Source organism: Lithobates pipiens, unplaced genomic scaffold (assembly GCF_037356315.1).
Source record: "Lithobates pipiens isolate NorthernLeopardFrog02 unplaced genomic scaffold, aLitPip1_a1.2 Scaffold_8, whole genome shotgun sequence".
Lineage (NCBI taxonomy): Eukaryota > Metazoa > Chordata > Amphibia > Anura > Ranidae > Lithobates > Lithobates pipiens.
This window is the reverse complement of record NW_027507903.1, coordinates 580,972,130-580,989,634: the sequence shown is the minus strand read 5'-3', so window position 1 is coordinate 580,989,634 and position 17,505 is coordinate 580,972,130. Positions and strand designations below refer to the sequence as shown.

The 17,505-nt window shown below is 42.9% G+C and overlaps 1 protein-coding gene across 3 annotated transcripts in view; it reads right to left on the bottom strand.

The window, feature by feature from the left end:
* The window catches only part of DNM2 (dynamin 2), a 176,333-nt gene that overhangs the window by 85,629 nt on the left and 73,199 nt on the right, over positions 1-17,505 (bottom strand). For all 3 annotated transcript variants that reach the window (XM_077470271.1, XM_077470273.1, XM_077470272.1), the window contains exons 4-5: positions 16,600-16,803; positions 3,176-3,274 (exon numbers count right to left, since the gene is read on the bottom strand). In XM_077470271.1, coding sequence (XP_077326397.1) covers positions 3,176-3,274; positions 16,600-16,803 — 303 coding nt within the window. The remainder of the gene's footprint in view (positions 1-3,175; positions 3,275-16,599; positions 16,804-17,505) is intronic.

Sequence of the window (17,505 nt, the reverse complement as noted above, 5' to 3'; positions counted from 1 at the left end):
AAACGTTCAGCTCAGACAAGGAGAAGACTGATCAGAGATGCAGCCAAGAGGCCCATGATCACTCTGGATGAACTGCAGAGAACTACAGCTGAGGTGGGAGAGTCTGTCCATAGGACAACAATCAGTCGTACACTGCACAAATCTGGCCTTTATGGAAGAGTGGCAAGAAGAAAGCCATTTCTCAAAGATATCCACAAAAAGCAAGTTTGCCACAAGCCACCTGGGAGACACACCAAACATGTGAAAGAAGGTGCTCTGGTCAGATGAAACCAAAATCGAACTTTTTGCCCACAATGCAAAACGATATGTTTGGCGTAAAAGCAACACAGCTCATCACCCTCAACACACCATCCCCACTGTCAAACATGGTGGTGGCAGCATCATGGTTTGGGCCTGCTTTTCTTCAGCAGGGACAGGGAAGATGGTTAAAATTGAGGGGAAGATGGATGCAGCCAAATACAGGACCATTCTGGATGAAAACCTGTTGGAGTCTGCAAAAGACCTGAAACTTATCTAAATTTATCTTCCAACAAGACAATGATCCCAAACATACAGCAAAATCTACAAAGGAATGGTTCACAAATAAAACGTATCCAGGCCAAGTCAAAGTCCAGACCTGAATCCAATCGAGAATCTGTGGAAAGAGCTGAAAACTGCTGTTCACAAACGCTCTCCATCCAACCTCACTGAGCTCGTGCTGTTTTGCAAGGAAGAATGGGCAAGAATTTCAATCTCTCGATGTGCAAAACTGATAGAGACATACCCCAAGTGACTTGCAGCTGTAATCGCAGCAAAAGGTGGCTCTACAAAGTATTAATGCAAGGAGGCCGAATAATTTTGCACGCCCCACTTTTCATTTTTTTTTATTAGTTAAAAAAAGTTTCAAAAATCCAATAGATTTCGTTCCACTTCACAATTGTGTCCCACTTGTTGGCGACTCTTCACAAAAAATAATTTTTTTTATATCTTTATGTTTGAAGCCTGAAATGTGGCAAAAGGTTGAAAAGTTCAAGGGGGCCGAATACTTTCACAAGGCACTGTACACATAGTACAACAAAGCGATATTAAACCCTCAGCCCTGTTCAAGCTGGTAACTTGCCCCAGCTTTATAATTTCAGTGTGGCTCCTTTCTATTGCTGCATCCTATGCATACAGAGACTAGAGCTGTGTCTCCCTACACTGTGTGCATCAAAAAAAAAAAAAAAAAACCCCTGTAGCCCTCCCTCGGTGTGCATGGCTGCAACATGGAATTCAGCTAAAGGCTGAATCAAATTCCTTCTTTTTGAGCTGCAAGGATTCTGGTGCCTCCATGATGGTTGAGCCACAATCTTGGCACTCTTTGATCGAATTCTGGCAAGATGACATGTCCAGCATTGAAAGGAAAACAAGTTGCACTAAGTTTCAGAAAATTGATCAGGAGTCAAGATTCCTTTGACAACTAAGTCCATTGTACGGAGAGGGTACATCTAAGCCCAAAAAGCTGGCATCGGTCATGAGCATCTCCCAAACCACTGGGAGAAGGATTTCCCAGATTTCAGTAACCATATTACAAGTCACCACTCCAGTGCAAGCCTTGTCCTGCTGGTGAGACATATGGGATAATCCAAAGACTGTACCCTCTTGTCCCACACTGGCAGAATGTGGAGTAATGATATGGGGTGAAACTGGGCATATGGAACTGCCTCAAAAGGAGATCATAAAATGAAAGGTCAGCTGGCCCCTAGATTGCAGAGTCTGAACGTGGGAAAGACTAGGGAGTGTCCTAGTGTAGGAAAACCTTGGACATGGCCATGTCTAAGATAAGGCCCAGATGATTCCAGATCAGATTTTTGGCAATTTAAAATGTACCTAAACCCAAAATCTAACATAGAAGCAGAGACTTATTTCCTGGGATACACAGAAGGAGCTCAGGAAGCCTCCAAGGAGGGTGTGAACCCCAGTGTGGGACAAAATGTTCAAGTTGTTGGTGTCATCCCATGGAAGCCACCCTGGAGGTCATCAGAGGAGCAGGAACCAGGAGGGCCCACAGGATCATTCCCCCTATGAGCCAACATACAACAAATGTGTAAAGTATAGGCCCCACAGGGGTTTATCACAAACAGCAAAAGCAGGGAAGGTCATCTGGCCATCTGTGACCGTCACTATCTGACAGCAGAGAGCCCTGCTCCTGTTCGGTGGTGCAGCCTCTAGGGTGGGATGCAGTGAAGCTGCACACCTACGCAGGAAGCAGCATGTACAATCAGACGTTACAGCAGGTCATTTAACACCCGAATAAAAAAGGGCCATGCAGCCTCAGCCAAAACAGATGCTGGGAGTCAATTCCAAAGGGCTCCAGCATTCTAGGTCTGCCATCTGACCACAGCTGTAAGAGTTTCAGCTGGAACTGCAGTTTTAACACTTAAGGGGTGCAATCAGGTAGACCTAAGAGCACCCCTTGGAGCAGTGGTCTGGAATACGCCCTGCAACCCCCCCCCCCCCCATGCATGAGCTGTAGAGTGCCTGGCAGGATCAAGGTGGATATATCTCCCTTTGGAAAATCCAAATCATCCCAGTGGGCATACCCACTGAGGGGTCTTCAGGGACAGGTGAAACATGGGTCTGTACCTGTAGTTGACCCCGTGGCCAAAAAACATTGCACTTCATTGCAAGCGCCCAATGCAGGATCCAGCACCCTGACATTAGCACCATTTCTACCTGGGCACCAAGTAGTAGTGGATCCGGAAGTTGCAAATAGGGAGGCCCAGGGGCTCTGCAGCGACTGAAGAATCTTGCTTGCAGGCAAAATATCTTCATAAAAAAGAGAAAATACAAATGTTCTCCGTGAAAAAAAAAAAAAAAAAAAAAAAAAAAGTCATTCCCGAAGGACACTAAAAATGCCCCACAAGAGTGGTAATATTTATAATGGACTGTCCTTGCAGCTTTTGTTTTGCCAGTGTCCAATCTTCTGAAGGAAGCAATATAACCCAATGTACCCAAATACTCATGTGTCCCACAATGTACAAAGAGGAGAAAAAATAAAAATAAAATAAAAAACTTTCAGCAGGTAAAAAGATCTATATGTATGGATTATATCTGTCCATTTAGCTTCCAAGATGGAGTTTCACTTTAACAGTTCTTGTTAGATCTCAAAGCTCAGTCACCCCATGTCACATTCACTTGCAGACGACCTTCTTACCTCTCCGTAATGGTAGCAGCTTGTTTTCTAAAATATCTCTGGCGTCTGTTCCCTCATCCATAAGATCCAGTTTGGTTATAACGCCAATTGTCCTTAAGCCTTTAAGAAATACAAGTAAAGGAATGTAAGGAAATAGCTTAAAGCACTTAAATGCACTATACAGGTGAACCGATATGCATCATCTGTAAATTCACAGCACTATAAAAAGGGAAAAAAAAAAAAAAATTATAATATATAATATATATATATATATATATATATATATATATATATATATATATATATATATATATATATATATATATATATATATATAGGAATTTTTTACTGTACTACAGAACATCCTTCGATCCTGTAAATGGCAGTCTTGGCCCTGGCCCCTACCATCCTCAGGAGCCTCTAGGGCTGCAACTAACAATTATTTTCATAATCGATTAGTTGGCCGATTATTTTTTTTTTAAAGGTTATAAATCAAAACAAGTGTGGTGTATAATTTAATTAGCCAATTTATTCTTAAATATCTATATGCAGTGGTAAATATAAATAACTATATGGTTAGGGAGCAAAATATCTAATCTACTCAGAATAACAGACAGAAGAGATATATTGTATATCCTATTAAAGGTTGAATCTGATAAATATCAGACTCAGATCCTTTTTTTTTTTTTTTTTTTATTTAAAAAGGTCTCTCCCCCCCCCCCCCCCCCAAAAAAAGAAAAAAAAAAAAAAAAAAAAAGGAAAAGAAAAGAAAAAGAAAAAGAAAAAAAAAACAATTTTTAGAACGTTCGTTTGAATTTTCTAATCGTTAACGGGGTCAAAAATCGATGTTCATTTTCAACCACAGTTACGAGAATATCTTGGTCAAAGGAGTTTACAGACAGTGTATGCGGTTTTTGTTCAAAAATTACATATTAAAAACAAGTTAAAATTTCAAACAGTCGTTCATTCAGCGAATGTACAAGTATTTTTTCGCCTGAAAATTGATCCATTTGGCCAGCATAAGGCTCAGAGCACACCTACAGATTTTGCTTTTGATCCGTTTCTGCAGTGCATTTTGATTTTTGCACACCTGATTTTGCTGCAATTTGCACCTTTGCATTTTTTTGGGCCAATTTGTTGTTGGGCAGATTAAAAAACGAATTGCTGCAAAAACGCATTACAAGCTTTTCTGCAGCTTCTCCATTGAAGTATATGGAACCGGAAAAGAAAAAAAAAAAAGTAGTTTTGCGAAAAATAAAATAAAAAGGGTTATGCAGCGGCTGAAAAAAGCATAGATGTGAACGTGTCCCATAGGAAGCCATGTAAATGAACTGCAGTGTGTTTCTGCAAAAAGCACCAAAAAACAGATGTGAACCAGGTCTAACACATTTAGTAACATTGGTGTTAAACAAAAAAAATAAAAAAAATAAAATAAAAAAATTGAAAATTAGACCTTTATAGTAAAAAACAAACACTACTGTAAGGGGTTCATTTTTTTACTGTAGAACTTTGAAAGTAATATTTACATAAGCGATTATTTGCCCTTTTCTACTATAAAGGGCTCATTTTAGTTTTAACCCCATTATGTTACTGGCCAATTGATAATGAAAATAGTAAATCGATAATCGATTAGTTGTTTCAGCCCTAGTAGCCTCCATATTGGCAAGACCACCTATTACATTAAAGCTTGATTTACCAGACACAGATTAGGTAGCAACCTATATTTTAGGATTTAATAACCATTTCGACATGAGGTGTTTACATCAAATAATCTGCTCAGGCCACTTCTCAATTAGATGCAAAGTGCAACTGCACAAATTTAGTTTAACTCCAGCCACAGGAAGCAGATTTGTAGATAGGAACCTTCAGTGTATAGATACTGCTGCAGTTCAAAACCAGGGAAAAAAATAAAAATAAATAAAGTACACATCTACCAGTGTTTACTGGCTTTCTAACCCTCTGGAGTTCTCTCAGGGCTCTTACAGTTTTGGTACAACAGGACTGGGTGAGCAGAATCATTCACTGGCTTTCTCTGATAATCTGAGGGTAACACCTCCTCAATGTGCAACTACTACCCCTACAAGAGGGAGTCTCAATTCAGGAGCAACAGCAGTAATCTCGATAATATAATGGAAACAACATTTTCATAATGGTCATGGTAGAGGAGATGACCTGGTCACTAATGGAGTCGCCAAGGCAGAGAAAAACCCATAACAGTGTTTTTGTAAGCCTCAGAGATCCATCCCAATTGAAGAGGTTAGTTTATGGTAGACTGCCAGGCGATCTATTCTGCCCACATCCCCCACCCACCCCAACCACCCCAACCACGTGACAATACTTCAATGCCCGATAAAAGTAGCCCATCCATATTATACGGATCAAAGATCATACATACAATAAAAAAAGTGCACTAAACAAGGTGAACACAACAACAGGGGACAACCAGTTTACAAATGTGAAAAGAGCCCTTTAGGCTGGGTTCACACTGCTGCGGGGGGAGATCCGGATGTGATTTGCACCGCAAATCACATCCGATCTCCGTAGCGATGCGAGTTCAGCCATACAGATAGTATGGCTGAATTCGCAGCGCTCCCGCAGCAAACTCGCACAGGACCCTTTTTTTGGTCCGCAACAGAAGCGGATCGCATGGGGGTTCACACCATGCGATCCGATTCCTGTGCGAGTCGGCAGATCGCACTGCGATATGCGGACGGATCTGGGGGTGTCATTAACATACCATTGACACTCCCAGGCGTCCGCATAGGGCAGTGTGAACTGCCGGCGGGAGTAATGCGATGCGGGAAAACGCCGCAAATTCGCGGCGTTCCCGCATCGCAGCGGTGTGAACCCGGCCTTAATGTGAAACTAGAACCTTCCTTACACAGGGTCGGGAGCCTTCCACCCCATCCGTTACCTACATAGCATGCAGTTTTAACAAAAAAAAAAAAAAAACAGGGGGGGAATGGGGTCTCAGGGGACATGCAGTGTCCAAGCAGAACCCCCCAGGCTTGAAAAAGAGCTCTAGTAACAGCTTCTTTTGCATGAGCCTGCAACTGGTCATCCAAGATGCCCAGAAGACATGTTTGGGGATCTAATGGCATAGAAATCTGGAACACCAGGTTTATGGTACCCAACACCTCCACCCAATATCTATGCAACTTTGGGCATCTCCAGGTCAGATGAATTAAGTCACCATTATCCCTGCATTTGCCACATGTAGGGGGGGGGGGGGGGGGGGAATACCCATTCTGTATAGCCTAACTGGGGTAAAATGAGCTCTCAGAAGTATGTACAATTGCATGACTGACACATTGAGAGAACATTGAGGTGCTGTCTGCAAGGCCTCCCCCCCCCCCCCCCCCCACTGGTCATCCATGAAAGAGCCCACATCCCTCGTGTGCCTTCAAAGGAAATGAAGTCAGCAAGTTAGTCAACATCGGGATACAACTCGGGATACAACTCCCTTAGTGGAGACAGTTTTGGCCATCATATTAAACACCAGGGTCAGGGACAGCTGCCACTCCACCGCCGGACCCTGCGCTGCAACTGCATGTTTAAGCTTATAGTAGCAGAATAGCATGGACCTACAGGTCCTTCTCAAAAAATTAGCATATTGTGATAAAGTTCATTATTTTCTGTAATGTACTGATAAACATTAGACTTTCATATATTTTAGATTCATTACACACAACTGAAGTAGTTCAAGCCTTTTCTTGTTTTAATATTGATGATTTTGGCATACAGCTCCTGAAAACCCCAAAATCCTATCTCAAAAAATTAGCATATTTCATCCGACCAATAAAAGAAAAAAGTTTTTTTAATACAAAAAAAGTCAACCTTCAAATAATTATGTTCAGTTATGCACTCAATACTTGGTCGGGAATCCTTTTGCAGAAATGACTGCTTCAATTCGGCGTGGCATGGAGGCAACCAGCCTGTGGCACTGCTGAGGTCTTATGGAGGCCCAGGATGCTTCGATAGCGGCCTTAAGCTCATCCAGAGTGTTGGGTCTTGCGTCTCTCAACTTTCTCTTCCCAATATCCCACAGATTCTCTATGGGGTTCAGGTCAGGAGAGTTGGCAGGCCAATTGAGCACAGTAATACCATGGTCAGTAAACCATTTACCAGTGGTTTTGGCACTGTGAGCAGGTGCCAGGTCGTGCTGAAAAATGAAATCTTCATCTCCATAAACCTTTTCAGCAGATGGAAGCATGAAGTGCTCCAAAATCTCCTGATAGCTAGCTGCATTGACCGTGCCCTTGATAAAACACAGAGGACCAACACCAGCAGCTGACATGGCACCCCAGACCATCACTGACTGTGGGTACTTGACACTGGACCTCAGGCATTTTGGCATTTCCCTCTCCCCAGTCTTCCTCCAGACTCTGGCACCTTGATTTCCGAATGACATGCAAAATTTGCTTTCATCCGAAAAAAGTACTTTGGTCTTCTCGTTGTGCAGCGTTTTCTGCCACACTTTTTCCTTTCCACAGACTTCCCACTGAGGTGCCTTGATACAGCACTCTGGGAACAGCCTATTCATTCAGAAATTTCCTTCTGTGTCTTACCCTCTTGCTTGAGGGTGTCAATGATGGCCTTCTGGACAGCAGTCAGGTCGGCAGTCTTACCCATGATTGCGGTTTTGAGTAATGAACCAGGCTGGGAGTTTTTAAAAGCCTCAGGAATCTTTTGCAGGTGTTTAGAGTTAATTAGTTGATTCAGATGATTAGGTTAATAGCTTGTTTAGAGAACCTTTTGATGATATGCAAATTTTTTGAGATAGGAATTTGGGGTTTTCATGAGCTGTATGCCGAAATCATCAATATTAAAACAAGAAAAGGCTTGAACTACTTCAGTTGTGTGTAATGAATCTAAAATATATGAAAGTCTAATGTTTATCAGTACATTACAGAAAATAATGAACTTTATCACAATATGCTAATTTTTTGAGAAGGACCTGTAGAGAGGAAGAACCTTGCAGCCAGGACCTCGAAGGAACACAATGAGCCATTATGAAAGATATGGCAAAGGTGGGTAATACCCCATTGACGCCATCTCACGGCCTGCTGAATTTTGGCTATTTCAAGGTAGGTACTATTACGCCATATTGGACTGCAACATGTAAAACCAGTAACCTGTTGGATCTGCCTAACCTTGTGCCAAACCTTATGAACAAGGGTATAAGTAGGCAATAGGCGAGCTTCCAAACCTGCAGGTAGGTCACGGGGCCTCAGCTGCATGAAGAATACTTAGAGGAGTTAGTACTGGACTGAGGGGGGGGGGGGGGGGGGGATCAGCAGCAGGCCCCAACCCCTTGCATAAGTGCTGCAACTTGGCAGCCAGGTAATACAACCAGGGGTGAGGCATAGCTAATCCCGCCGCATCTTTAGGCCACTGGAGATTTCACTTTTATCTCAGAAGCAGCCAAGCAAAGGGGTAATGTTCATGCGACAGAAGTTCAACGGCTGGGGCATAATCTGAAGTCCCAGGAATTTGGAGGATACAACAGGAATTGGGCAAGATTGAGCAATGGCTTGCGGTGGGTCATTCTCTAGCTGCATCAGTGCAGACTTGTCCCAATTAACGAGGAGACCAGAAAACTCCCCAAACCTATTGCCAGTCCACATCGCCACCTCAAGGGAATCTAAAGTGTCACCCAACAGTAACATGGAATCATCAGCATAAATCATGACACTTTCCTGGGGGTCCCCAAATTGAAATCCCTTTATGTGAGGGTTCTGCCTGACAGATGCAGCCAGTGGTTCCATCACTAATGCGAATAGTAATGGGGTTAAGAGACAACCCTGACACATACCCGTACCGAGGGAGACCAGGTCAGAGACCCATCCTGCCTCCCTTATGGCTGCTAGTGGGTGGCTGTACAGTAATTGAACCCAGGATCTAAAATCAGGCCCAAAGTCAAACTTTGCAAGAACAGCCCAAAGAAAGGGTGTCTTAACATCTCTACCCGAGCGATTTGACAATTTACACCATAATCCAAGCAAATGCAAAGATTAACATTTCTTACACTATAGAAGAAAGGGATGGACTACGTATTCAAGGACAGGATGGGAGAGTGTAAAAGTTTTTGGAACCTCCTGGTTTTGACCAATTGGAATCTACCTTGACACATTCCATGGTGATTGGGATGAGATGACTGAGTTAGTGTCGATATGTTGGGGTATCTTCCTGATATGTATTAAAACTGAAGAAGATGCTGTTTAGTCACGTCCAACTTATCCAAGCATTTTTGATGTAAAAAAAAAATAAAGGGTTTCCAAGGGCAGTTCATTCAGTTCCATCATGTAAAGGGTAACTCCACTTTCATAGGAGCAAAAAATGGGCAGAAAAAAATATTCTAGCATATACAATTGCGACACAAGTCATCTTGCAATTTAATATTAAAATTGACCTTTCCTTTTCAATCTGCAGCACTGTAAATTTTTTGTAAAATGCAATATGGCTACCTGAAGGAGTTCTGTACACAGATGTAAAACTGTACACAGTTTAAGGAAATCTCCCAAAACGTGTCCAAAGTCGCACTAGTGTGAATGGAGCCTTAAAGCCCACAAACTGCAATTCGTGCCCTGGAGAAGCCATTCAGATATCAGTAATACTACACGTGTAGGCCTTAATTGCAACACATACTCCTAGTTCAGCTATAACCCTGAATATAAAAGCAAAATAAGCAATTCAAGAGCCAGTCTGTCCAATTCAGGAGACACCTCCATCAACTAGAGAAAACCCCAAATACTGTCACTTTTAAGAAGCATTGGCTACCTGGCAGATAAACCACTTGAAGGAAGAGCCTTGGGACCAAAACAGGCTCTTGCATTAGACTGTTGAAAGATGGGAAGAAAATGGAAGATTTCAAATTATTATAATACAGCGTCAGTTTGTGCAGTGCTTAACAAAATGGATGCAGACATTACAGCTGCATTACAGTTTGGTACAAGAGAATCAGAGGGTCCTGCTCATTAGAGCTTACATTCTAAGAGGAATGGCCAATTGGGGGGAAGGGTAATAACTGTAGGGGTGAGCTAATTGAGAAACTAAAACTGTATTAGTTAGACGCATGATAGGCTTCTTTAAATAGATTATTCAGGGATCGTCTACAGATAGATAGATTAGGGGACAGTGACAGATTGGGGGTAGGAAGTCCCAAAGTATAGGAGAAGCTCTGGAGAAGTCCTGGAGGCCAGCATGAGAGGAAGCGACCAGGGAGTTAGAGAGCAGGTGGTCTTGGGAGTAGGGATGGGCAAATGGTTCTGGCCAAACTTTGGTTGCACTGAATATGCGTAGTTTGGGGAAAATTCGAAAGCCGCTGGAACACTGTTAATGTCTATGGGATATTAACATGGAAAAAAAAAAAAAGTCAATTTTAAAGGCTTATATGCACGTCGCCCAGCAGACTCCCACAACCACCGGGCAAGGGTTGTGGGGATGAGGCCCATTTCCCAATCAACATGGGGACAAGGTGCTTTGGGGGGTTACCCCAAAGCATCCTCCCGATGTTGATGGCATGTGGTCTGGTATGGTTAAGGAGGGGGCGGTCTCTCCTCCCCCCCCCCCCTTTTTCCTTCTGCCTGCCAGGCTGTGTGCTCGGATAAGGGTCTTGTATGGATTTTTGGGAGGAATCCCACGTCATTTGTGAAAATTTTGAAGCAGTGTTCCCCTTAAAAGCAATAGCAGACCCTTCAGGTCCGTTTTGGATTTTGAGGGGGACCACCAAGTCATTTCAAAAATAAAATTGGCGCAGGGTTCCCCTTAATATCCATACCAGACCTGAAGGGCCTGGTAATGGACTGGGGGAGTCCCATGTCAGATTTTTCAAGGACTTATCCGTGTTGCCAGGTGCCCGTCAATTCTGGATAGCAACTAGTAGTTTTAAATTATCTTTTTTTTCCCCCCCTTTAAAAATGTCATTTTCTGCAGGGACTGTTCTAAACATGGGAAAAATGCACCACTTTACAGGCATACTATAGATAACCTGTGCACTTTACATACGTCATACATATGGGTTTATTTTCACTGCAATATGAAAGGACTTGTGTTGTGTCTATGTTTGACGATTACATGGGAGAGCAGGCCCGAAGAAGATCATAATGCCCACGTCTCAATGTCAGATACATGAGGGTTCCTCAGAATTTGTCGACATTCCAAAGACGCGACGCAGAACAAAGGAATGTTACCTCTATATGCCACAGAAAATCCGGATAATGAGGCCTGCTAACTCTTACCTCCCCCAAACCAGCTGTCACTCCCTCCTGTACTCACTTCACCCCAATGCACCGAGGCAAATGCCAGGTTCCCTTTTTTTTGGTTTATTACCAAAGATGAGATCACGCTATAACAGCTGGATATTCCCACAGGGGGTTACAAACCTTCCCTTACCCAAAAAACAAAAATGGTTTTAGTTCTACTTTAAAGCTCCCCTTTAAAAGCAACACCATGCGTTTTCTTTTAGCCTCTGGAGAAAACATGACCACAGACCTCCCATGTGGACAAAGCCAAGTTTCAGGGCTGGTGGCATGTTACTCTTTCAGCACTCAGTGTTCACAGAAGTACTAATCAAAACGTGAGGGCCAGACCTGGAGAATAGAGGTTTTACCTGTTGTATGCCCCAAACTAAAGAGATATATTGACATCCATGACCATGCTTGTCACAAGAAAAGATCTGGAAGGCTTATGGGAGTGACAGAAGAGAATCCTCACCAGTCCAGGGCACACAAAGCAATCAATATGAACTTTTGTCCACTATGGAGCTACATGGTTCTAGACAGTCTTTAAAGGGACCCGCACCATATTTTTTTTTACATTTTTGTATATAACTTATGTAAATGCTAATGTGAAAGTATGCCTAAAAGGTGGTACATGGCACCAGTGAGAAAAGCCTCCCCACTGTGCTTCAGGGGACGTGGCCTGGAAGGTACAGGGTTTCATATGTGGTGGACCTGCCTGAAAGGGACGCGGTTTTGGAACTGCACGCATAAAACTTACAATTTATTCTCTTACCCAGGTGGACCTCATCAAGTCTCTGCAACAGGCTCTATTGGGTCAGCCAGTGGAGGTGACACTGACACACCAGAAGACTAATACAGTTCATATTAGTAACCAGATCCTCCATTGCCGGCTCTTGGAAATCTCCCACGACTCCATCTACTGAAGGCCAAACCATTATGAATAATGATAAAGAAACTCCTTTTGCCAAGCCTATAAGTTTTTTTGGAAAAATCTCGGATACCTGAATTAAATATCTTTTGGATGCCTCGAGATGAATCGGATGGCCTTTGCCTCAGCCAAACAGAAGAGAGTACGTAGCCCCCTAGGACACTTGCAAAAAAAAAAAAAAAAAAAAAAAGCTGGAGCATAGGCACTGTTATATTGGGCTGGCCTGAAATTTTTTTTTTGGTTTGTTGGTGTCCAATCCTCTTGTATGCAGCATTATAACCCGACTATCTGAATTTCTTTGATCTTCAATATTTAAGAAAAAAAAAATATGTATCTAGTGAGGACAGCAGCCAGAACACCAACATGGGAGCAGCCATTGCAGAATTTCTTTTCCCCAGGCAGCAAACCAAGGCTCATCTGTCATTTCACCCATACTATCACTGACTTGGAACAAGGGCACCATCAATGTTGGGATACTTGGTATGCTAAATACTTTACTCTTGGCTAGTGATTCACAAAGTAGTAATGGATAAGGTTGAATAGCATGCTCTCACGTCTCTAGCATGACAGATTGCCTGTAAACAAGAACTTCAGGAAAATATATTAATGTATTCTTATATGAATGGATCCCTATATCTAATAATGTATTCCTCCAGAACTCATTCAGTGATTTTTCAGCTCAGCTGGTTTAATTAGATGACATTTATAATGAAATGCCACCTACCAGCTAAACATTAAACTCCGGGTTGAAAACGGAAACAATTATTCTGTAAGCTGATAAGTGGAAGATACTTAGGGTTTCCATTCACACTTGTCCCTTATTCCTGCAGCAATACACATTCATTAAAGTGCTTAAAATACATTACAAGTAGAAATACTATTCATTCTTTTGTAGCTAGGTTACATTTATGATCTGAAGCTCATGGGAAAAAAAAACAACATTGTCATGCGTTTATAAGTGTTCAGCAGGCCCAGAGACGTGAAATCGAATATGTATGCATCATGCATGTCTTATAAATTACAGCAAAGCATTCAGAAAGAAGTGGGGGGGGGGGGGGGGGGGGGCCACCAGGGAGGATCAGCAGAATAAATTATAAAAACTATGTTACAGGGGAGACTCCAAAAAAGATGCTGCTGAATTGCTAGCGACAGAAAGTAGCATATACTGTATATCAGTGTGTTGCCCATGGTTAAACTATAACCACTTGCCTACTGGGCACTTTTCCCCCTTGCAGCCCACGCCAATTACAGCTTTCAGTGTTGTCGCACTTTGACAATTGTGCGGTCATGCAACACCGGAACCAGACTAAAATGTATCTTTTTTTTTTTTTAGATAGGTAGAGCTTTTTGGTGGTAATAATTTTTTTTAATTTTTTTTTTTTTATAGATAGCAAAAAAGTGGTCTTTGTTAAATATGTTATAAAATTTCTGTAAAAAAAGCCATCTTTCCTTCACCGATAAGACCACACTGATAAGGAGGCAATGATGGGGCGGCACTGACAGCAGTACTCAATCAGGTTAATCTGGATTATCACTGACCCGATTGTCGGTGGAGATGTCCCCTGTGTTGATTTGGCAGTTTTTGGCTCTCCTCTCACACTTGCAGCGTGAGGGTAAGGACTGCTGATAACCGGCAAAGCACGTTTACATTGTGATCAGCTGTGATTGGACACAGCTGATCACATGGTAATGAGCCACCATGATCGGCTCTTTACCTCAATCTGTAATCAGCCGAGTCCAAAGGATGCAGCAATCACAGATCACTGGTGATGAGCGCTGCAGGGGGAGCGCAGGCAGTGTGAGCACATCATGACGGCTTCCCAGCAAAGAGCAGCCGTCATTCAGCTATAGAGCGGTTGCAAGGGGGTCAAGTAGAAGAGGTCAGCAATTAAGGCAGTTACTCTGTTTAATAGGGTTGTAGGTGGAATTCACCATTATGTTCACAACTCCCATCAGTCCTCTAAATTTCTCAGGCCTCTTGTTTTTTCAAGCATGACATTCCACGTATAATACAACAGACTGAGGGCTGTGGCCATATACCATAGGATGTGTAAGGCACCACCAAGCACAATTCCCCTGCCTTTGGTATACCCACTGGAGCCCCAATGAGCCATAAGGGTGGTGAGCAGATTAAATAAAGTGAACCTGTGATGAAGATACATGCAGGTCATTAAAATGGTGTACCATCCGCAGCTCTAACCGAGCCACCTGCTTGTGAGCAAGCTAGTGTGCAGCATGTCAATGACTATGTACATTCTAGTTTCAAGAAGTGAAGACAATAGTAAATTTGGGCACTTACAGCTTTACCTTTTCAAAATAACATTCACAAATGAATACAGCTGAATACGAATACAGCTTACTAACATTTCGGAAAAACATCAGAGAGATTAGGTTGGTAACCGATTAAACCAAGTTCTGGATAATCTTACAAACTTAGTAAAATGGACACGGTGCATGCACTTGTTGCTGGCTCCAAACCAGGGGTCTCAAACTGGTGGCCCTCCAGCTGTTGTGGAGCTACAAGTCCCATCATGCCTCTGCCTATGGGTGTCATGCTTGTAACTGTCAGCCTTGCAATGCCTCATGGGAATTGTAGTTCTGCAGCAGCTGGAGGGCCACCAGTTTGAGACCCCTGCTCTAAACAGATGAGCTCCCTTCGCTTATTATCCAACTAGCACCATCAGCCATTATCTTTTGTGGTCAAAGATTCCTCAAAGTCGAATAGTAGTCAAATAATTTTACTTCCTCTTTTCTTTGTGCCTCATTTCTAAAAAGGGAAAAAACACTCCATCGAGGGAAAACAGGAAATTCCATTCACTGGAATGGATACTGGGCCAAGGAGTAAAGACAAATTTCCCTCATCATGACAGATTGTAGTATAAAAACTCACAGGATCCAATTTGTTTTTTCACTTTCTAAAAATATGATTTTTGAAGAGGATCCAAAGCTAAATAGCCACTGCTCTACCCTGGTTGGCACAAAGGACTGTTATTTGAAAGTGTCTCAAGGTGCACTCACACTGGCAATTTGAACTGGTCTCTGGCACATTTCAAGCATTTGGGTCAGGTTGTCAGTGTAGCGCAAGTGCCCCAAACTGTGCCCGGGATCAGTTAAGGTCACCACGCCTGGGACTGCTTGGTAGATGTGGTCCCAGGTGCAGTTCCTTGTGATGCAGTAATGTTTGCTTCAGTATGAGTGAAAAACATGCCGGAGCACGGACCTCTCCATAAAATGACAATGTACTGAAGCACGAATCACTGGTCTGGTTAGCAGAGGAGTGTGCCTGGAAACACTTCTGTTTCTGGGAACACTTAAAGTGTTACTAAACCTAAAAACATTTTTTACCATAAGGGGTTGTAAACCCTCAAGGTTTTTCACCTTAAAGTATTCTATGTATTAAGGTGAGAAACCTTCTGTAGTGCAGCAGCCCCCCAGAGGCCCCCCCCTTTACTTATCTGAAACAGATCGCTCCAGCGACGGGGGAAGAGCAGCAGCTCCAGCTGCTGTCTTGGGTCCCCATTGGATAGCTTGATTGCCATTGGCTCCGGCCAATCAAATACAGTGACACGGGAGGCAGGGCCTGCTGTCTGTGTAAATGGCCGCAGCAGCAGGACTTGTGAGCGCACCCGCATGAGTGCCCCCATGGAATGCAGCTCTTCGTGGGGGCATTGAGGAGAGGAGGTGCCATAAGCACCGCTGAGGGACCCTAGAAGAGGAGAATCGGGGCTGCTCTGTGCAAAACCCTTGATACAAAAAAAAAAAAAAATACTAGAACACCGCTTGCACTATCTTTTGAAGTCATGCAGTAGAAGATTAGTACTGACAGCCTACGGCAATTTAAAATGTCCTTAAAACTGTGTAAATAGCTAGTCAAGGAGAAGCGACCACCAGCGTCTAACTGGTGAAAAAACATGGTTAAGGAGTGGGCAGCCATTGCATGTAGAAATTTAGCCTAGATCAAAACGCATCAAGCATCCCAAAGGTTACCACAACAGCATGGACTGACAAGAACAGAAGAGCCTCAGTAGAAGAAGCCATCACAGCTGAGGATGAACACGTCTCGTTTTGTAGGAGAGAGGACCCCCCCAAAATGACACATCCAATAGACCAGATAACAGTTGTGAAACTCTTATAGCCAGGGACATCAATGTATTAAGTTTCATGGCTTTGACAAACACTTATCCAAATGACAGACAAGCCAATTATAAACTCTTTACAAATACAGCATATAAGAAAATAAAAAGTCTAACTTCACACATTCATGTTAACCTTACCTTGGGGATCCACCTCTTTTGATAATTTCAAGGCATCAGAGTTGGCGAGGTCAGTATTGGCTGGAGTGACAGCCAGGATTAGACAGCTCTCTCTAGTGATGAACTGGAGGATCATGTCCTTGATTTGGTACTCAATGTCCTGCGGCTGGTCACCAACAGGGACCTTTGTGATACCCGGGAGATCAATCAAGGTCAGGTTCAAGACTGGAAGATAAAGAAGTGAATTAGAACACAGAAAAAGCCATCTAACAATTACAATAAAGGTGCATTTACTGACAAAAAAAAAAAAAAAAAAAAAAAAAAAAACACAGCCTACACCAATGACGGATCAGGAGATGATCTACACTTCCTTTTAGATCGTCAAACCGCACGCTCACAGACAGGGCGGCTTGTGCAGCAAAACAAGTAGCTTTCCATGGGGGCCCTCGCCGATGAGGAGCCAGGCGTGCCCTAGCACACTGGTGCTCAACCTGTTGTCCGCCGGCTGCTGCGGAACTACAAGTCCCATCATGCCTCTGCATTTTGGAGTAACGCTTGTAACAGTCAGCCTTGCACCGTCTAATGCAACTTGTAGTTCAGCAACAGCTAGAGGGCCACAGGTTGAGCACTCATGCCCTAGCAGAACAAGAGTACCAGGGCTGCTCTATGCAAAACCACTGCACAGAGCAGGCAAGTATGACATGTTTGTTATTTTACGTAAAAAAAAAAAAAAAAAAATTAAAGCTTTACGATCACTTTAAATGAGGTCCTTCACAAAACACAAAAAGGCAGCTACATTAAAGCTAAACTCCTGGCAAACAGCTCAAAATAAACCTGAACATACATAAGAGCAGCTCGATTGGACAAAAAGCAATAATTCTGTTCAGCGTTTTGATCTATCCACTCCTACAAGACAGTAGTTAGGTT